General features: G+C 51.5%; 6 protein-coding genes across 6 annotated transcripts; 4 read left to right on the top strand and 2 right to left on the bottom strand.

The window, feature by feature from the left end:
* Nucleotides 1-40: 40 nt before the first annotated feature.
* HMPREF1120_07999 (dual-specificity tyrosine-(Y)-phosphorylation regulated kinase) lies at nt 41-2,616 on the bottom strand (the record flags this gene model as incomplete). Its single annotated transcript, XM_009162237.1, has 2 exons — nt 41-891; nt 945-2,616. The coding sequence occupies 2 exons, from the start codon at nt 2,614-2,616 to the stop codon at nt 41-43; spliced, it is 2,523 nt and encodes an 840-aa protein (XP_009160485.1).
* A 1,054-nt stretch (nt 2,617-3,670) lies between these two features.
* HMPREF1120_07998 (DNA excision repair protein ERCC-6) lies at nt 3,671-8,153 on the top strand. The gene has a single exon (XM_009162236.1). It carries the CDS (start codon nt 4,157-4,159, stop codon nt 7,769-7,771), a length of 3,615 nt encoding a protein of 1,204 aa, XP_009160484.1. The 5' UTR covers nt 3,671-4,156; the 3' UTR covers nt 7,772-8,153.
* Nucleotides 4,563-8,799, bottom strand: HMPREF1120_07997 (uncharacterized protein). Its single transcript, XM_009162235.1, has one exon. It carries the CDS (start codon nt 8,657-8,659, stop codon nt 7,892-7,894), a length of 768 nt encoding a protein of 255 aa, XP_009160483.1. The 5' UTR covers nt 8,660-8,799; the 3' UTR covers nt 4,563-7,891.
* A 262-nt stretch (nt 8,800-9,061) lies between these two features.
* HMPREF1120_07996 (60S ribosomal protein L7) lies at nt 9,062-10,519 on the top strand (the record flags this gene model as incomplete). Its single annotated transcript, XM_009162234.1, has 4 exons — nt 9,062-9,087; nt 9,547-9,658; nt 9,838-10,004; nt 10,060-10,519. The coding sequence occupies 4 exons, from the start codon at nt 9,062-9,064 to the stop codon at nt 10,517-10,519; spliced, it is 765 nt and encodes a 254-aa protein (XP_009160482.1).
* Nucleotides 10,520-12,086: 1,567 nt separating this feature from the next.
* On the top strand, nt 12,087-14,040 carry HMPREF1120_07995 (cytochrome P450 oxidoreductase; the record flags this gene model as incomplete). Its single annotated transcript, XM_009162233.1, has 8 exons — nt 12,087-12,664; nt 12,710-12,812; nt 12,880-13,155; nt 13,220-13,373; nt 13,430-13,547; nt 13,617-13,722; nt 13,783-13,872; nt 13,930-14,040. 8 exons carry the CDS (start codon nt 12,087-12,089, stop codon nt 14,038-14,040), a joined length of 1,536 nt encoding a protein of 511 aa, XP_009160481.1.
* A 379-nt stretch (nt 14,041-14,419) lies between these two features.
* On the top strand, nt 14,420-19,562 carry HMPREF1120_07994 (DNA polymerase alpha subunit A). Its single transcript, XM_009162232.1, has 3 exons — nt 14,420-14,886; nt 14,945-17,944; nt 18,001-19,562. The coding sequence occupies exons 1-3, from the start codon at nt 14,509-14,511 to the stop codon at nt 18,988-18,990; spliced, it is 4,368 nt and encodes a 1,455-aa protein (XP_009160480.1). The 5' UTR covers nt 14,420-14,508; the 3' UTR covers nt 18,991-19,562.
* Nucleotides 19,563-20,112: the final 550 nt, after the last annotated feature.

The following is a 20,112-nucleotide window of genomic DNA, read 5'->3' as shown; positions in this document are numbered from 1 at the left end:
TGCATCGAGCGAGGCTTGCCCGAAAGTCTCTGTGATCTCTTCAATGCCATTGTGTGTTGAAGTTGTCGCCCATAACACCGTCCTCCAGGGTCCTAACAAAATCACGATTTCTCTGTGTCCGGCTACCACGTCTCCGGGCCGTCGATGGAGAGTCAATGTAGCCATCTGCAGGAGGTGGATAGTAAGCCGGACTAGGTTGAAGTCGGATAGGGGCGTTCGGATCCAGGTGACTGGTCACTCGCTGGATGGCGGGAGGAATCCCGCCCTGTTGTTGGTCCATAGTCGATGCTCGTTGACGGCCTGCTCTCTGCGTGGCTTGTGCATACAGGCTTTGTTGATGGCTGTAGTGATTGGGGTTCATCTGAGGCGTCTGCTGAGCCATCATGCCCATTTGTGGAGCATAATTTGATGAATGTGCCGGATATGGGGGCGGAGCAGCCTGCTGAGGGCTTTGGTACATGGCGTTGTACATGGGTGGAGGTTGCTGTTGTTGGTAGGGGCTCATTTGCATTGCATAGGCATTCTGAGCCTGTGCTTGTGCGGCCGTTTGGGCCTGGGCCTGGGCTTGAGCCTGAGCCTGAGCCTGAGCAGCTTGTGCTTGTGCCTGCGCTTGGGCGGCCTGAGCAGCTTGTGCTTGTGCCTGCGCTTGGGCGGCCTGAGCAGCACGCTGCTTGCTAAGTGCTTCCGCTTGCTGTTGTTGTTGCACGCCTGGTGCAGGAGTCTTACTCGAAGAGGGTGATTTCAGGTTCATCGGTGGCACAAACGGCTGTGTGAACTTCTGTTGCGTGATGAATGGATGCAACTTCGCTTGCTGGGGCGACCAGCGTTCAAGCGGGTTAATGGTGAGCAAACCACGAACAAAGTCGATGAAAGCAACACGATTGTTCATTTCTGCGATTCGTTAGCGGATTTCATGCGTTTCACCAGAAAATGCCAAAACATACCTCTCTCAATTTCCGCGGGCTTCATATTCTTCCTAGGCATAGGATAGCTGCGAATAATCTCTGGTAGAGTGGTAGCTTGGAAATACTTTTTGCTGGGTTGTTCTTTGACGTTGTGCTCGCGAGAATATTGTTCCATACTCTTCAATCGATAGGTACGTCGACCAAATTCGTCAGTGGTCTTCTCGAAAAATTCGCCGGATTGCTTTCCCATCTCTAGCATCCACATTGGGGGCATTCCCAACATCTCGACGATGCGTGACACTTGGTTGTATTCCGACGACCCGGGGAAAAGTGGCAACCCTAGGAAGAGCTCCACGACGATACATCCGAGGGACCACATGTCGATAGCAGAAGAGTACGGGAGCCCCAGCAACACTTCTGGAGATCGGTAGAACCGAGACTGAATGTATGTGTAGACAGTCTGCCTCTCATCGCAAGCAGACCCGAAGTCGATAATTTTGATAATGGGACTCTCAAGGTTCTTCAACAAAATATTCTCTGGTTTCAGATCGCAATGGATGAGACGAGCCTTGTTCAATAACGCCAAGCCATTCAACAGTTGTTGTGCAAAAACGCGTACCAGGGTCGTGCTGAGGCCCCGGAATTGATTTTGTTTGATGAGCTCATACAAGTTGACACTGAGAAGCTCGAAGACAAGACAGAGATGTTGTCGATGGATGAACGTGTCTTTGAGCCGCAGAAGATGGTGATCGTCATTCTTGTCAAATTTTTGGTTCAGGAGATCCAGGACAGAGACCTCCATCATACTCTGGTTGAAATAGGCTGTCCGGTTCTTGATGACTTTGACCGCAACGACTTCCTGCGTCCTCAAATTCTGGCATTTGACAACTTGACCGAAGGTACCCTGCCCAAGCACATCAAGAATGAGGTATCTGTTCTTGTGGCCGGCTTCTTCACTCCCTAGAATATCGTTGACGTAGAGAATGTAGTCGCTATCGTCGTTATCGTAGCCATCATTCTTGGTTCCTTTGCTTGGCTTTGTGAGCACTCGCCTCGGATTCCTTGAAGACTCGTATTTGAAATTGGGGTTGCAGATGCGGTATGTGGCTGGGAGATACGTGGTCAGCGCCTGCAGCGGACTGATGAAGCCACCCTCCGGATTAGCTCTGCGAAACTGCGGTTGGGCGTTTATCCTGGGATTGAGGTCCTGGATTGTGTTGACTTTCCTAAATCTTGGAACAGGCCCCGGTCCGTGTGACTGTTGTCGAGACGGTGGTCCAGGACGGCCATTACCCACAGAAGGAGAGTAATAGGATCCAGGACTGAATTCTGACTTCTGAATGGAAGAGCCATATCCCAACGAGTACCGGGTTGGCGTTGGAGGTTCCGCATATCGTTCTGTGGTATAAGCAGCCTGGCGAGTGGGTGACCCTCGCGACGATTGCGGCTGATTCAGGTAGGAGAAATTGTTTTGTGCCTGCGCTTTAGGACTTGAGGCGTACATATTGGTTGGTTGGACATTCATCGGGGAATACCGTTGCGCGGCTGTAGAGGCTTCACCGATGTATTGTGCGGATAACCTGTGCTGGTGGACAGGACGGGAAGGGTATTTGCTTCGGTTGTAGGGATCCGCGTCTTCCATCGGAATGTCAACCTCTCCATTGTGCTCGTAGTCATGCGACTGAGCTGAGGGAGCTGGATTTAAAGACATGACTTGGCTTCGATGTGGTCCAACTCTTGTGATCGATGGCGAAAGTGACAACCACGCGGCGTTCGACTCTGGTGCTGTTGCTTCAAGCTGAGCCACAGTAGCTGCGCGTTCGATCGAAGCCGTGCCGCTGATGCATGTACGAAGCTAGCGGAGCCGTGATTTCAGGACCAGCCCAAAGATCCCTTCGGCTATTGGAATAGAGTGGGAGAGGTGGACTGCTATCGCTAGGTCACTCTCAGAGGGGCATGTAGAGGGGTTTGGCGGCTTTCGTAAGCGCAGTCGAGCGAGACGGTATGTCTGTTTGTGGAAGTCGACTCATTTTAAACGGGTCCACGGGTCAGCGTAAAGCCATGATGTACAAGACCAGGCTTTGTGAACAGTAAGCGCGCTCTCTTGGTCCGTAGGTTGAACAGCGTTGAGGAATTGGCTGCGGTGAGCTGTTCGCAGGCCGGGAGGTTGAGGGCCGGTGAAGGTGCGCGGCGGGTGGAAACAATGACTGCAGCCGGGTCCAATAGAAGAAGCAGAAACAGACAAGCACTGCCTAGCACAGAAGAGAAGCCGTGAAGATGTGCGAGGACACCAAAGATAGGACTCTCTTCACATATGTAGAATGTAAAGGTAAGTGACTTCAAGTTGGTTGCAGTGGTGGTGATAGTGACTTGTCCGTTACCCGCGCCTCCTAGCACAGTAGCAGACAGTACTAGTAGGTATGGTCAAGGCTCATCATGTTCAGATCAGCTGTCGAATGCCAACACGGTGCCAGTGACTGGCACTGCAAACGCAGAGTGAGACCACGCTAGACTATTAGCACCAGAGTAATCATGGTTAGTGCAATGCACGATTGCTGTGCTGATTCGCTCGACCGACGGGCGAGCGGCTAAAGTCACTACCACATCTCGGATCACTTGCCCTATCTTGCTTTAGACGCTTTACGCCAGTGTTAGCAATGGATTTCCAGCCCTACGGCGGATCATTTCAGCCGCCAGGCAGCTGCGCCGCTTACTAAGACAGTAGGCTGCCACTGGCCTTGTGTTTCAGCCTCTTTTCCCTCTGACGCCACTCAACAGCCTGATACTTCGGAAGGCTACATTCTGAAAGAGAACTTGACTTCAACTCGACCTCACAGAATCAGCAACCGCGCCTGACATACTAGCAAAGCTCTCAGGTGGTGGTCGGTCGCGGTGTCGAGGAACCAAGTTAATTTCACATGCGCCTTCAAGGGAACTTTCACTATTGTCTCATTGATCTTCCATCCTCATAATCCTTTCAGCGCTGGTCGCATTCCCCAGTCAGGATTACACTTTCGATAATCACTCTCCAGTGCTACAGGCTGTAACCTTCAACACCAGGGTTTCGCGCACATTGTTCACATAGCGCAACAACTAGGGCAACTATTCTCTAAGACCTTCCCATTCTCCTTCAGCCTTGTGTCGCGATCCTCATTTGATCTTAACAATAAGGGCAAGGAAGGATCGGTAATGACGACATCGACTTAGCAGTAAACACCAGATCGTCCGGAGTTTTGGTTGCTGTCAGCATTATGGACTCCCAGCCAGACCAAGGTGTTGTCGAGGACACACCAGCTGCCGGGTCCGCGACGACTGACAAGATGGGGACTGTTGCCAACGGCGACAATGGCGTTGATGATGGCATTTCGAAAGATGAATCTGACGAAACTCTCCGGCATCTTGACGCTCAGGTTCAGAATCAGGATGAGCTAGAAAGAAATATTGGGCGAGAGGCAGATCGACTCCTCTTTACACAAGCTAATGAGCGTGATCAAGCCCGACTGGACAAAACCCGGGCGCAAAAGGAAAAGCTTCAAACCCAGATCCGCAAGACTCGCGACGAAATCAGTCGGCCTATTGGGACTACACGGCGAGCACAACTACGGGTTGAGATTGACCGAATGCAAAGTCAAATCCAAGACCTCGACAATGATATTGCAGAGATTCAAGAGAGGATGAAAGAACGGGAGTCAAATGTCAACTCGGCCCAGCAAGTTGATGCGTCCGCTGCCGGCCGGTTGCCTAATGAGACGCAACGTGACTATTTGATAAGAACCGGCAAGATCACTCCTTTTTCGAGGTTCGGACTGTCAACACACGGGGAGTCAGCAACCACTTTGCAGGGCGCGCTTCTTGATGCTGAAGAAGAGCCCGAACTGTCCGACATGCCAGACGTTGCAGGCGGCAAGCCGATGTCCCATCGGGACTTGCGCCAACCAGGCTTTGCCACGGACTTCACTGATTCGACTGCAGAGGAAGAGCTTGACTATGAACAACCACGAAAAAGACGACGACTTGCTGCCACAAAATCAGCGGCTGCAGACGACGACTCATCCTATGACGAAGGCATGGCGGAATCCGATGTTCTTTCAGAGCTCGAAGACGAGGATGAGGACATGCCTCTAACTTCGGGAATGCAAAAACGATCTCGCAAAACAAAAACGAGCCAGATTGATGACGACGTGGAAGACTTGCGAGGACTTGATGATGGTAAAGAGTCGCTCTATCTGTCGCGGGTGAAGAAATGGGCGATCAGGAGACGAATGGCCCGAATGAAAGCGGCTGGTGAGACCAACGATGGCGACAAAGATGATGAGCTCCCAGACGATCAGACTCTTGTCCAGGAAGAAATGTACCTTCCACATCCCAAGATTCCGGACACTGTTTTCACACACGATTACAAAATCCCGGGCGATATCTATCCCAGTCTGTTCGGTTATCAAAAGACAGGAGTCCAGTGGCTGTATGAGTTGTATACTCAGCAGGTGGGAGGCATCATCGCCGATGAAATGGGCCTTGGGAAGACTGTTCAAATCATCGCTTTCTTGGCTGGCCTTCACTACAGCAAGAAGTTGCGCAAACCCATCATTGTAGTTTGCCCTGCGACTGTCATGAAGCAGTGGGTGAACGAATTTCATCGATGGTGGCCACCATTTCGAGTCACGATCCTGCATTCTTCCGGCAGTGGCATGATCAATATTCGCAATGAGGCAAGCAAGGAAGACAAACTGCTGGACCTCGCCTTCGATCCAACAGTTAGAAACAAGCCGCTGACCTCAACTCAAAAAGCCGCTCAAAAGATGATAAGGCCCATCCTGGAAGAAGGCGGCGTCTTGGTGACGACCTATACTGGTCTCCAGACCTATGCTCCTCTGCTTATTCCCGTAGAATGGGACTATGCGATCCTAGACGAGGGACACAAGATTCGCAACCCCAATACCGCGATCACCATTTACTGCAAAGAACTGCGTACTCCGAATCGTATCATTCTCTCTGGCACCCCAATGCAGAACAATCTTATCGAGCTCTGGTCTCTGTTCGATTTTGTTTTCCCCATGCGCCTGGGCACATTGGTCAATTTCCGCAATCAATTCGAAATACCGATTCGTCAAGGGGGTTATGCCAATGCATCCAACCTGCAGGTGCAGACTGCGTTCAAGTGTGCGGAGACCCTCAAAGAGGCAATTAGTCCATACTTGTTGCAGCGCTTCAAGGTTGACGTCGCCTCGGATCTTCCGAAGAAAAGTGAAAAGGTTGTATTCTGCAACCTGACGCCATTGCAGAGAGCTGAATATCAACGATTCCTCGATTCGAAGGAAATGGAGGCTATCATAAATGGCAGGAGACAGCCCCTTTATGGCATCGACATCCTGCGGAAAATCTGCAACCATCCAGATCTTGCAAATCATAAATACCTGGCCCACAAGCCAGGTTACAAATACGGTGATCCAGCCAAGTCGGGGAAGATGACGGTCGTGGGCGCACTTTTGAAGTCTTGGAAAGGGGAGGGCCACAAGACTCTCCTTTTCGCTCAACATCGCATCATGCTCGACATCCTGGAGAAATTCGTCAAATCGCTCGATGGCTTCAAATACCGACGTATGGACGGCAATACGCCTATTCCGCTCCGGCAAAGCATGGTGGATGAGTTCAACACAGACCCGGATTTGCACGTGTTCTTGTTGACCACAAAGGTCGGTGGACTGGGCATAAACCTGACTGGAGCCGACAGAGTCATCATCTATGATCCTGACTGGAATCCTTCCACTGATCTTCAGGCCCGTGAAAGAGCCTGGCGCCTTGGTCAGAAGCGAGAGGTGACCATTTGTCGCTTAATGATCGCTGGCACCATTGAGGAGAAGATTTATCACCGTCAGATCTTCAAGCAGTTCCTGACAAACAAGATTTTAAAGGACCCGAAACAGAGGCAGACCTTCCACCTCAACGACCTTCACGATCTCTTCAGCCTAGGCAATGAAGGCGCCCCCACCGAGACTAGCAGCCTTTTCAAGGAAGCCCAATTCAAATACTCTGACAAGCCCACCAAGGCCCTTGAGCCGGGTGAGCTGAAAGATGCTAAAGGCGTGACTCCCGATACTGGCGACACCAACATCAAGGCCCTGCCTGGGATATCCTCCGTGGAGCAATATGCCGGAGAGGTTGAAGAGGAAGCCAAAGCAAACAAAGAAGGCGGCACTAACTCGGAAGAGAGAATGATGGAAGCCATCTTCTCACGATCCGGGATCCATTCTGCGGTGGAGCATGACACCATCGTCGATGGCTACAGAACGAGCAAGACAGTTGCCGCTGATCCTGTTTTGATTGAACAAGAGGCTCGAAAGGTAGCTGCAGAGGCTGCCAAGGAGTTGAAACGTGCAGGTGAGGTGGCTCGCCACGTTCCCGTAGGCACACCAACCTGGACTGGGCAATTCGGTGTGTCTGGACGACCCCAAGAGACAACAGCGCAGAGGGCTTTCGGTTCCAGTGGCCGTTCCCGTGAAGGTGCAATGCAGTCATCTAATCTGCTTGCAAACCTACAGCAGCGCCAAGCGCAAGCGTCAGGCAGTCGTGCTGCAACGCCAGGCAACTCGAGTCCTGCAAGATCCACTGGCTCTGCCGCTTCCAACTCTAGGGCTGGTACACCGACTCTGCCCCAAGGCAAGGACTTTGGCCAGCTCATTCGCGATTTCCTGATCGCTCACGGTGGCGCCGCCTACACCCAGATGTTGATTGATCATTTCAACCGCTACTGCAGAACACCCCAGGCAACGCTGGAATTCAAGGAGACCCTGAAGCTAATCGCCACGCTCCAAAAGGCTGGCCAAGGGAGAGGCCGCTGGGTGTTGAAGGACGAGTACAAGAAGTAGATAGTCCAATGTATCACACTTCTACCCGCCAGGTCCAACGGCGACCCCGTGGCCTGAGTATGGAGCTGCACTCTTGATTGTGTTGTCGTCTGTTTTGATTGTTTCTGCTTTCCAAGAGTGTTACTCGTTGTCATCAATTAAGCCCTGAGGCGACCAATATTCTGGCTCTCGACACTGAGAATCCACCCACACAAGTGAATCGGCAAGTAGGTCTTGTATCGCTGTCTCGGCCCGCGCGCGTTCCCAACCCAGGTTGAGCTGAAGAAGAGAAACAGTCACATTGCCGAGGAGTTGGAGGACTTCTAGGACAGTAGATTGATCGGTATTAAGTTCCTTTGGTACGGAGCGGATGAAGCGCCTGTTGGCGATAGTTAGGATCGCAAACCCCGAGCCAAGCGGTTCGAGGGAGTTCACGGCCCGCTCAATGTCGTCTTCGGACACCTGTAGGCCTCCTCCAATTGCTCTGCCTCTGGCGACGCTTTCACAGCATTCCTTCAACCCAAGCAGCCCTCCGTTTTCCGCACGTGTGGCCTGGCAAAGCTCCACCACCCGTACGGCCACAGAGAAATAAAAATCGTTCACGTCGTGACCAAGTACCTTCGCCCACAGCGAGTCGGCCTTCTTGCCCTTGATATTGCTTCCTGCAAGCGGGTCAACGCCGATAGCATTACACATGCGAGCGAACTCGGCTCGGAAGGTGGGATTTGATTTTATGGTCGCCGCATGTTCTAAGGCGAAGTTGTGCAATAACGACTGAAAGACCTCGAGTTGGGCTTGAAGCGAGGCTGCATTGGCGGACTTCAAGTTCGAGCCATGCGCGGCATATGATTGTGCCGTGGCATTTCTGTTGGTAAAGGCTCCCAGGCCCACGCCCCTTCTCGTCGACATCACGACAATGGTAAGGGATGCTGATATAAGAGGCTATTTACAAATCTCGAGTTATCGGGTTGTCGGTGGCATAGTAGTAATGGGTTGCAGACGTCAACCTATCCACTCGAAGTGTTCACCGGTGAGTGACCCTAATACCGGTAGTTGGCGTTGTGTTAGTAATAGTGTGAGTAAGCAATATTGGCCGGCTCAAATTATCAGTTACCGCCCTGGGTTAGCGTCTCTTAAGCGTCTTCCAACTTGACCCACGATAATTTTCACGTGATCCTGCCAAGCAAAGTGGGCACGCGCACACTGCTAACTTCAAGGTGGAAATTTCGCAAACGACTGAACTGCGCTTTTCGAGTTCACCACTTCGTCCTGGCAACATCTCAACAACCTGATCTTCGACAACCAGCCAAGATGTCCACCAAGCCAGTCGTGAAGTCGTAAGTGTTTCCTCGTCTCCCTGCTGACGGTCGAAGTCTTCAGATATGGTCCGCTCCTCTCTCGCTGGTCCGCGGTCTTGCGCCAGCTCGATTCTCCCAGCGACTTGCGCCGAATGAATGTGATGTTCAGAAAGGCAGGGCTGCAGCCGGGGCATTGAGGATAGAGGAGGTAACTCCTCTCCCTCGAAATTCAACGGGCTCGCGTGGCGTACGGCTCTGCTTCCGCAGATCGGTGCCATGGAGTCGGAAATTCCTGACCTGGTCGGGGCGTTGTCAGATGAGAGTAAAAGATGGCAAAGCGTGTACAGCGTTGCTGTTGCGCTCTCCACCAATCTCACTGATGAAAACCATTTCGTCGAGTTACTACGCCAATTACCAGTTTGAGAATGCCGCGCCATAGCTGCAGTTCCGACTCGGCGATTTTCAACCTGCGGACTGTACTGATACCTTTCCTTACAGGACCGTGCCGACGCAGGATCAGGTCCTCGTCCCAGAGACGCTGTTGAAGAAGAGAAAGAGCCAGGAGAAGGCCCGGGAGCAGCGTCTCGCTGAGCTCGAGAAGAGAAAGAAGGTTGGTTCTCACCACACACTGCCCACAATTTCTCTAGTGATGATAATTACCACACATGCGACTAGGCCTTTTGGCCAATGCTGTCGCTTTTGTTAACCATCTTTCGGGGCTGAACGAATTTTCACCCAACATCACCTCAATTGATCATCTTCAAGAGTGTGCTAATTCGCATGTCACAGGCCAACAAGGAGAAGCGCGCCGTCATCTTCAAGCGTGCCGAGAGCTACGTCAAGGAGTACCGCGATGCCGAGCGTGAGAAGATCAGACTCGCTCGCTTGAGCAGGCAACAAGGCAACTTCTTCGTTGATGAGCAACCCAAGCTGGTGTTCGTCATCAGAATCAAGGGGTAAGCAGGCGCTGAATGAGGCTTTTACCGACAAATGTACTGACTTTCATTTCAGTATCAACAAGATTGCCCCCAAGCCGCGCAAGATCCTCCAGCTCCTCCGTCTTCTCCAGATCAACAATGGCGTCTTCGTTAAGTTGACCAAGGCCACCCAAGAGATGCTCACCATTGTCAACCCGTACATTGCCTACGGCTACCCCAACCTCAAGTCCGTTCGTGAGCTCGTCTACAAGCGCGGTTACGGAAAGATCCACAAGCAGCGCGTTGCCCTTACCGACAACCAGCTTATCGAGGACAACCTCGGCAAGTATGGCATTGTGTGTGTGGAGGATCTGATCCACGAGATCTTCACTGTTGGACCAAACTTCAAGCAAGCCAACAACTTCCTGTGGCCCTTCAAGCTCTCCAACCCCAACGGCGGCTTCCGTACCCGGAAGTTCAAGCACTACATTGAGGGTGGTGACACCGGTAACCGGGAGGAGAACATCAATGCTTTGATCAGACAGATGAACTAAGCCCGACGACTTGGGTGCTCAAGTTGCTGTGCGCAATGGCTCGGTTGCAGGGTCATTATTGATTGTGGGTACTTCGCTGGTGTCAAGGAGGGAAAATAGACGCTAGCGACACCTCCAATTCTCCCAAAATGGATGTGCTGTGAGATGCGAATGAAATACAAACCTTCAATGTTCCAAAATCGTGTGTCCCAAGACAATCCCATATGCTATTTTAGAGACGTTGGCCCGTGATACAAGTTCCGAGACTTGCCCCTGTCAGGCACCTGAACGCTCGCTAAGGCTGGACGAAGTTGTGCTACCTAGAATTCCTTGCTTTTCCGGGCCATGTCCTTTCTCCTGGCGATCCATTGCTACCTTCGACGACTTCATTTGCCCGGGAAATGCGACATATTTACATTGTATCTGCTGTTGTACGTTCTTGTCCACTATGCCATGATTATCCAAACCTGGTAGACGTCCAGGGAATTAGGTTTCAGTCCTGTCGAACCCGGTATCTTCTCGGTTGGCTTTGAGATGCGGCGGCCTTAGTCAGGGCTTTCTTGGACAAGGGGATGGCGCTGCCCACCATTACCACTGCACCCCTACAAGGCCCGTTTGACAGGGACCACAATCTCCTCTGCCCGATGGTGGTGATGAGGGTTACTAGACATGGCGACCAAAAATAAACCGCACGCCTCAAGCTCGATAAGCGATCTCGTGCGCAGGATGATACTCGACGAGTCTCGATGAGCTACTCTCAGGAAGGTACAGGCTGCGGGGAGTCATGGGAACCAGCCAAGCGTTTGTGTCCAGTCCTGCTATCTTGCTTGAGCAAGGGGTGCGCTCGGCCGATCCTTACTACTACCGTACCAGCAAATCTGAATGCGAGAGTATGCAAAGGCCGCATGGTAAGTGAAGCGGCTCGGCAAGAAAAGCAATAAGTGGCATCGCTCAGCGCGCGCCCCATGGCAGCGCATCACAAGATGTTGATTACCTACTACGCATCCAGGATAGTATGGCAATCATACATGTAAGTGCTGGGGGGATCTCGAGTCCTTTTTCGGCCGATCCTCCGAGCCATCATGGACCTGGCATGACGTTACTATCGAAAGCGACATGCTCTGAATCAATATGTCTGTCAGATGAGGCTTGCACTTGTGTTCTCTTCAAAGGTGGCTTGGGGAATTTTCTCCCCTGGAAGAAGCAAGCCACCTCAGCTTCGGATGCTCCGTTGGTGGTTTCTCGCCCTCAATATGCCTGTCATGTTGGGGCGCCGTCATCTCAGCCATTCGCTGCCGGGCACTGCGAAGTCACGCAGTGTGTGTGCCACTGCCGTCCCCCTTGCCTTGAAGGATCCTTGATGCTGGCTATCGACCGTCGAGGCGGTCAATCAACGTTGTTGGCGTTACGACTTGACATACACCTTCTCCTCCGACACCTGTGCTTCGCTTGACCGATTTTTCGGATGCCATCCCCACCGTCTGTCTTATTTAGTCTTGGCCCCATGCTCGTCCAAATGGTTTGTCGGGGCCCGACCAGGTATATGAAGGAAAGATGGTCCCCAGCTGGGTGAACAGCGCAGCTGGCAATGGCGTTGATCACGTTGTTCGAGCGGCTACATGGCCTGGTCCGAGTATATTGGCCAAGTTTCGTCTTTGGATTGATCCTGATCAGACTCTTGCTTAACAAATATGGACGGAAGCTCAACTCTATACCAGGGCCTTGTCTTGCCGGCTTTACTGACTTGTGGCGCTTTTTCGATGCCTGTTTTGCGACGCCGCACGAAACTCACCTCCGGCTGCACCGAAGGATGAATTCCCATTTCGTGCGGATAGGTCCAAGAGTTGTCTCCATCTCCGATCCCACGTTGATACCAACCATATATGGAATCAATTCGGGTTTCACAAAGACCGAATTCTACACTCTTTCAATGTTGCCCTTCGAGGGGACGTTCATGCCCAGCTTGTTCAACACCCGCGATGAGCGATATCACAGCATGTGCAAAAAGCCCATTGCCAACGCCTACAGCATGTCGAACATGGTGGAGTTCGAGCCTCTAGTTGACTCAACCACTTCGCTGCTCATGACGAAGCTGGATGGATTCGCTACCTCGGACGTCTCCTTTGACCTGGGAGTTTGGCTCCAGATGTATGCCTTTGATGTCATGTGAGTATATCAACCCACTTTGGATTTCATACTCACCCAACGCAGCGGCGAGATTCTATTCAGTCAGAAACTAGGCTTTTTGTCTTCAGGCACCGACGTCCAGGGAATTATGGCGGATATTCGCGTCAAGATTGGCTATGCTGGACGGGTAAGCAAGCATTCAATGCCTGATGGGCCAGAAGTCCATTTTCTATCGCTGATGCCCATGACACCAGGTTGGACAAATCCCAGTTCTTGATAGAATCTTGACCAAGAACCTCATATTCCTGAGGCTCGCTCCAACCCACCCCATCGTCACCTTTACCTTGGCCAGAATGAAAGAAAGGGACACAATGAACACTGGGGGTGGGATCCAGAAGCCGGACTTTCTCGCCAGATGCTTCGAAGCCCAAGCCAAATTTCCTGATGTCGTCACAGATAGGATGATATTGGTGTACAACAGTGACAATGTCGGTGCGGGTAGTGATACTACTGCAATCTCCTTGCGAGCAGTGAGTCAGAATTTCGTCCAGAGGACAAGCCGTTGAATCGCTTCATTGACATGACATTACTCAGGTTTTCTACTATCTTCTCAAATCACCATCAAGCATGCGGAAGCTGGTAACGGAGATTGACATTGCTGACCAAGAAGGCCGGTTGAGCGACTTTGTCACCTGGCAAGAATCGAACAAGTTGCCATATCTTCAAGCATGCATCAAGGAAGCTCTCCGTATGTGTACGGGTGAACATAACGTCACGAATCCGGGAGCTAACGGCGACCAACAGGTATGCATCCGGCAGTAGGGTTGCTTCTCGAACGATACGTGCCGAAAGGGGGCATCTCCTTAGCCGGCCACTATTTCCCAGAGGGAACAATTCTTGGAATCAATCCTTGGGTCACGGCGTCAGTAGACTCCCAAAGAATATATAACCTTGCGATGCTACTCGCTGACGCGCATTTTCTGGTCTGTAGTCGAGATAGAGAAGTATACGGAGCAGACGCCGATTTCTTTCGTCCAGAAAGATGGCTTGAGGCATCAGATGAGCAGCTTTTGGCTATGGAAAGATCCAATCTCGTGGTAAGAAAAACGAGCTCTGCTCTTCAATCGACTATGTGTCTGAGTATTTGACCACTACAGTTTGGCTATGGAAATCGAGCCTGCATTGGGAAAAACATCTCGTTGCTCGAGATAAGCAAACTGGTACCGCAGTTGCTGCGGCACTACAAGGTGAAGACTCTGCGAACATGAACATGCTTTGTATTGTCGCTGACTGGACCACGACAGTTCTCCTTCGCATTCCCAAATTTGGACTGGAAAGTTGCTGGAGGCTGGTTTGTGTGGCAAGATGGATTCCAGGCGCGCATTAGCCGTCGCACGGATAAGCCTGTTGCGTAGCGCAGACGTAATGCTTCTCTTACAATCGTCTTGGTAGGTAATGGGTGTGCGAGGATGGAATGGTTAAAAATCGATAAGATGGGCAACTACTAGTATAGTGATGTACTCTGTACCTAATAATGCAACCTTGGAAGCGATGGAACGCGATGCTGAGCAAGGCTGAGGATCAGGAGCAGCTAATAACGCGGTACTCCAACTGGTACGAAATCCACTGGCACGCGCCGACGAGGCTCAGGTGTGGAGGCGCTCATTGGCCACTGGCACCACCCTGACACGCCTTGCGCGAATCCCTGTTCTGACGCGTCTGCGGAGCGCGTCACGCGTTAAATGCTGGCCCGAGTCCCTCATATCCCGCCTGCCACTGCATTTCATCCATTGCAGCAGCTTTTCCTAATCAGCTTATTCACCAATACCTTTGCCAGTGCCTGCAACTCTTCCTTCCTTCGTCCTCGAGGAAGACCAGGCAAAATGTCCCACAAGGCTGCAATTGCGCAGCTTCGGGCTCAACGCCTTGCTGGCAAGACGCGTCTGGAAACCTATCAAATCGAGGACCAAGGTGCCATCTACGACGAAGTAGACGAAGACGGCTACAAGAAGGTGGTTCGCAGCCGCCTCGACCAAGATGACTTTGTCGTCGATGATAACGGCGAGGGCTATGCGGACGATGGCCGCGAAGAATGGCAAAACGAGCGCCAGTACTACAGCAGCGACGATGCCGAAGATGTTCCTCTGAAGGGAAACGCCTCGAAACGGAAACGCGAAGAGACCCGTGAGAAAGATGAGCGCACAAATCACAAAATCCTCAACTACTTCAACAATGCTCCTGTTACAGCACCAAAGCCAAAGGTAGGAAGGAGTATCGCCTCTTTACAGCCTGATCAACGTCTCTGACCTTTAGTACTAGATTCAAACCACCGCTGAAGACGAGGCCTTTATGGCAGACCTGCTCGGAGAAGTTGATGCCAATATCCTGCCAACCCGCACATACACCAAAAAACCCGTCAAGTCTGAGAATCGCCGCAAAGTTAGAGTGTTGTCTCCACCATTGACCCAAGAACGACCCCGTCCAAAGTACAAGGCTCCGACTACAGATCTTGTTGATACGCCTCCTGCACAAGATGCTGCCCCCGAAGACGATGTGATGCACAACTTTGACGACGATGATAATATCATGAGTGATCCTTTGCCATCATCGCCTGTGGTCAAAGCTGTGGAGCGCAAGGCCAAACTTACCATCAAGGAGGAGGAGAATGATGACGATGACGATGTGATGGATGTTGTCCAAGTCGTTGCTCATGAAGGAGTACAGAGCGCAAGCGTCAATATGACAGGCAGCCGGCCTCCCCCGAAGATCAAGTCTGCACAGCTACCGACACCTAACAATTCGTCTCCTCCTCTACCGGCGGTGAATGATGTGGATGCATCGTCATGGAACAACATCACCAGTAAGCTCAACATCCAGAGCAGTCCATCTTCGGAAAATTACATATTCGGGAAAATGAAACCTCAAGACGCGGTCGAGGAAGATGGCAGTCTTCGCTTCTTCTGGCTCGACTACACCGAGGTCAATGGCAGTTTGTGTTTATTCGGAAAGGTCAAGCACAAGTCGACAGGACGCTACCTCAGCGCATTTGTCAAGGTGGATAATGTTCTTCGCAAACTCTTCTTTCTTCCGCGGAAATATCGACATTGCAATGGCCGCGAGACGCAAGAGGAAGTCGAGATGGCAGATGTGTACAACGAAGTTGATGCGTTGATGTCGAGGATGAAAGTCACCACCCGAAAAGTCAAGCCCTGTACAAGAAAGTACGCGTTTGAGCTGCCTGATGTGCCCAAGGAAGCGGAGTATCTCAAGCTACTCTATCCCTACGATAACGCGGCGCTGCCAATGGATCTGCAGGGAGAAACATTCTCCCGTGTCTTCGGGACGAACACGGCTCTGTTTGAGCAGTTTGTGCTGTGGAAGAACATCATGGGTCCATGCTGGCTGAACATTGAGGATGCGGATTTCACTGCCGTTAACAATGCCTCCTGGTGCAAGCTTGAATGCGCCGTCACCAGACCCGCAAATATCACCGTTCTCAAGGATTCCGACAAGGTTGAAGCTCCACGACTCACTTTAATGTCCTTGGCTTTCCGCACCCAACTCAACGTGAAGGAAAATAAACAAGAAATCCTGGTGGCTAGCGCCAGAATCTACGAGAATGTATCCTTGACCGACACCACGCCTCCAGAGAAACTTCCCTCGAGGACATTCACGGTCATGAGGCCATCGGGCTCATCCTATCCGCTAGGCTTCGAAGCGGAGACGAAGAAGCAGAATGGCACATTCATGCTCGAAAAGAGCGAACAGTTCCTGCTCAGCAAGTTCTTGGCTCTATTCGAGAAGGTTGATCCCGATGTCTTGATGGGCCACCAGCTGCAGGAAGTCGATTATAGTATCCTCCTGAGCCGTCTCAAGGAAAAGAAGACCCCTGGATGGCATCGCATCGGCCGACTGAAGAGGGGCGAATGGCCCAAAACCTTTGGCAAAGGTGGTTCATCATTCTTCGCCGAACGTCAACTACTTGCCGGGCGATTGATGTGTGATCTCGCCAACGACATGGGCAAGTCTCTAATGACAAAATGTCAGCAATGGAGCTTGACCGAGATGTGTGAGCTGTATCTGGGGCCGGACAACCCGAGACGCGATCTTGACAACGAAGCGGCTTTGAAAACCTGGGCAACTACCCGCGACGGGTTGATAAACTATGTCAACCATTGCCATGCCGACACATTCTTCATTGCTGCCCTCGTCCTCAAATTGCAAATGTTGCCCTTGACCAAAGTGCTGACGGAGCTTGCCGGAAACTCGTGGGCTCGTACTTTGAGCGGGACGAGAGCAGAACGGAACGAATACATTCTTCTGCACGAGTTCCACCGCAATAAGTACATCTGTCCCGACAAGGAGTATGGCAAGGGCCGTGCCAAGCACAATGAAGAGAACGAGGATGGCGAAGAAGGCGCCGACACCAAGAAGAAGGACAAGTACAAAGGAGGTCTTGTCTTTGAACCGGAGAAAGGCTTGTATGACAAGTTCATCCTGGTGATGGACTTCAACAGTCTGTATCCGAGCATCATCCAGGAGTACAACATCTGCTTCACCACCGTTGATCGATCAACGACATCTGAGAACGAGAACGAGGAAAAGGTGCCCGAGGTGCCTGACGAACAAACACAGGGGATCCTACCAAAGCTCATTTCCACCCTCGTCAAACGTCGGCGAGAGGTCAAGAAGCTGATGAAGGATAAACGGGCAACTGCCGAGGACCTGGCTCTTTGGGATACCAAACAACTTGCGCTTAAACTGACAGCCAATTCCATGTACGGCTGCTTAGGTTATACGCAATCGCGCTTTTACGCCCGACCTTTGGCCATGCTGGTCACCTTCAAAGGCAGAGAAATCTTGAGAAGCACCAAGGAGCTTGCGGAGAGCAATCAACTACAAGTCATCTATGGCGACACGGATTCCGTCATGATCAACACGAACGCGGACAACATTGCACAAGCGTTGAGTGTGGGTGTTGATTTCAAACGCTCGGTGAATGAACGCTACAAGCTGCTTGAGATCGACATTGACAATATCTTCCGGCGCCTGTTGCTCCATGCGAAGAAGAAGTATGCAGCGATCAACATGGCCGAGGTTGACGGCAAGTACGTGGAGAAGCTTGAAGTCAAGGGTCTTGACATGAAGCGGCGAGAATATTGTGCTCTTTCCAAAGAGGCTTCCCAGAGACTTCTTAACGAGATTTTATCTGGAGAAGACCCGGAAGTGGTTTTGGAAAAGATCCACGAGTATTTGCGAGAGTTGGCGGGCAAAATGAGGGAAAACGCCATCCCTGTCCAGAAATATGTCATCTATACGGTGAGTTGAGGTCTGGTTTGGTTTGTCGAGAACAAGATTGCTAATTTTATGTCTAGAAACTCGGCAAGAATCCAAAAGAGTATCCCAACGCGGACTCGATGCCGCAGGTGCAGGTGGCACTTCGGGAAATTGCTCGAGGCAAGACGGTCAGGGTCAACGATGTCATGTCGTACGTGGTGACGATGGGAGACGAACAGACGAAGAGTCTGCCTGCACCTAAACGATCATACACGCCTCAGGACGTGTTGAAGCCGGATTCCGGGCTTGTTCCGGACGTCGAATACTATCTGTACAAGCAAATCTTCCCACCGATCGAACGTCTATGTGCACCGATCCCTGGCACGGACTCGGTTCGACTGGCCGAATGTCTGGGTCTGGATGTTCGCAAGTATCAAATCAACACATCGAGCGGCGGCGCCAGTCAGCAGAACAACGAGATCACACCGCTCGAGTCACAGATTCCCGACGACGTGCGGTTCCGAGACGCGGCTCGATTGAGGCTCCTGTGCAGAGCATGCAAGCAGACAACAGTCTATGAAGGGCTCTGCGATTCGACGGATCTGTGCACACCCGACGGCATCATGTGCAGCAACGGCGAATGCGGACACAAGTTTTCCAATATGGCCATTGTCGCGCAGCTCGAGTCTCAGATTCGAGTCCAGACTTCGGCTTACTACGAGGGCTGGCTGGTGTGCGACGACCCGTCGTGCGGCAACCGGACGAGACAGATGTCGGTGTACGGCCATCGATGTCTTGGTCCCAATGGTCGCGCTGAGGGTTGTCTCGGTCGCATGTCGTATGAATACTCGGAGAAGCAGCTGTATAACCAGCTGTTGTACTTTGCCGGGCTGTTCGATGTGGAAAAGGCAAAGAATAAGGCTCGATCTGAGAAGGAGTATGTGGAGAAGAAGGATCGGGTCATCGTTCTGGCGGAGACCAATAAGGAGCGATTCGAACCTCTCAAGGCTGTGGTCGATGGGTACTTGAGAAAGTGTGGGAGACAGTGGGTCGAGATGGATAGTCTGTTTCGGTTTGCTTTGAAGTAGATAGAGGAAGATGGTTGGTGTTGGTCCACACGTCACTCTTTGGGTAGGTATGTACCAACTGTGGGTAGTTGAGGGTACCGCTGTGGCTTGCCACGTTCACCGAGAAATGAAATGCATCATTCTTACATTGCACAAGGTACACAAATTCACCCTTTACTGTTCGGACATTGCATTCGCGAGACCGTCATAACAGCAAGGCTTTGTCGAGAATTGATGCAAGGGAGATTGGTTTCGAGTTGATTGAACTTGGAGTCGCACGTTGCTGTGTACATTACCTACCTGTACCTACCTACCTAGGTACCTAAGGCAGGTGATCTAGTAGTACTTTGTCAATGCCGCAAGGCTGAGCGGACATACACACACTGCCAGTAAACGGGGAAACCGCACAACAAGCCCATCCGGGAACGAGCAGGACCTAATTGAATGGATAGAGAGGATGTGTATACCTGGACATCACTGCATGAGACAATCAAACAACTCTCTGCTAAGATAAGCAAGGTAGGTATCTTTGGCCGAATATTAAAAGTTGTTCAATAACGTGGTGTGAGTAAGTAGCGAAATAAAAAGAATATATATACCTGGGTATAGAGTATATATACTGTGCTGTGCTGTAGCTAAACGCACACAACTTGATTGTATGTGTGTACACGCTTACTTCCCTCCTGCAAAATGTGACACTCTCGTCGGATGTCGTGTAGCTGTACGTACGGTGTTGTATATTCAAGTATTGTCACTGTAGGCTCCAATGCCGGTGTTGACATCGTCGCCATTGCCGCCCAGCGTCGGCGTATTCGTACACTCTATGGCTGGGTACCAGTGTACAATACCAGGCAACTCGAGACCAGAGAAACTCGTAGTCCCATATATCTCTTTTGACTCTCGACTCTTGAATAGGCCCTGAATGCGTAGACAGACAAGTGGAGTGCAGGGAATCTCAGACCAGCGTCCTCTCCTCGATATACTACCGAGCAGAAACAAGAGGAAAAGCAAGAGCAAGAGAACTACTCGCAGTAGTCTTGCGGTCCTGGTTTTTTCTCGATCGTCACCTCCGCCTCGTTCAAGCTCAGGCTGTGCTCGATTGATCCGGCACCTATCTTAGGTGTCTGGTTCAACTTCCTCCTG

Source organism: Exophiala dermatitidis (assembly GCF_000230625.1).
Source record: "Exophiala dermatitidis NIH/UT8656 unplaced genomic scaffold supercont1.7, whole genome shotgun sequence".
Taxonomy (NCBI): domain Eukaryota; kingdom Fungi; phylum Ascomycota; class Eurotiomycetes; order Chaetothyriales; family Herpotrichiellaceae; genus Exophiala; species Exophiala dermatitidis.
The sequence above is the reverse complement of the archived record's forward strand: the minus strand, read 5'-3'. Positions and strand labels throughout refer to the sequence as shown.

What these genes read in the sequence shown, in the direction of transcription:
- HMPREF1120_07998 (XM_009162236.1), top strand. Translation starts at nt 4,157, where the DNA reads ATGGACTCCCAGCCAGACCAAGGTGTTGTCGAGGACACACCAGCTGCC.
- HMPREF1120_07997 (XM_009162235.1), bottom strand. Translation starts at nt 8,659, where the DNA reads ATGTCGACGAGAAGGGGCGTGGGCCTGGGAGCCTTTACCAACAGAAAT.
- HMPREF1120_07994 (XM_009162232.1), top strand. Translation starts at nt 14,509, where the DNA reads ATGTCCCACAAGGCTGCAATTGCGCAGCTTCGGGCTCAACGCCTTGCT. An exon ending in TTACAGCACCAAAGCCAAAG is followed by an intron (nt 14,887 to 14,944) that starts GTAGGAAGGAGT and finishes CTTTAGTACTAG; the next exon opens with ATTCAAACCACCGCTGAAGA. An exon ending in AGAAATATGTCATCTATACG is followed by an intron (nt 17,945 to 18,000) that starts GTGAGTTGAGGT and finishes TTTTATGTCTAG; the next exon opens with AAACTCGGCAAGAATCCAAA.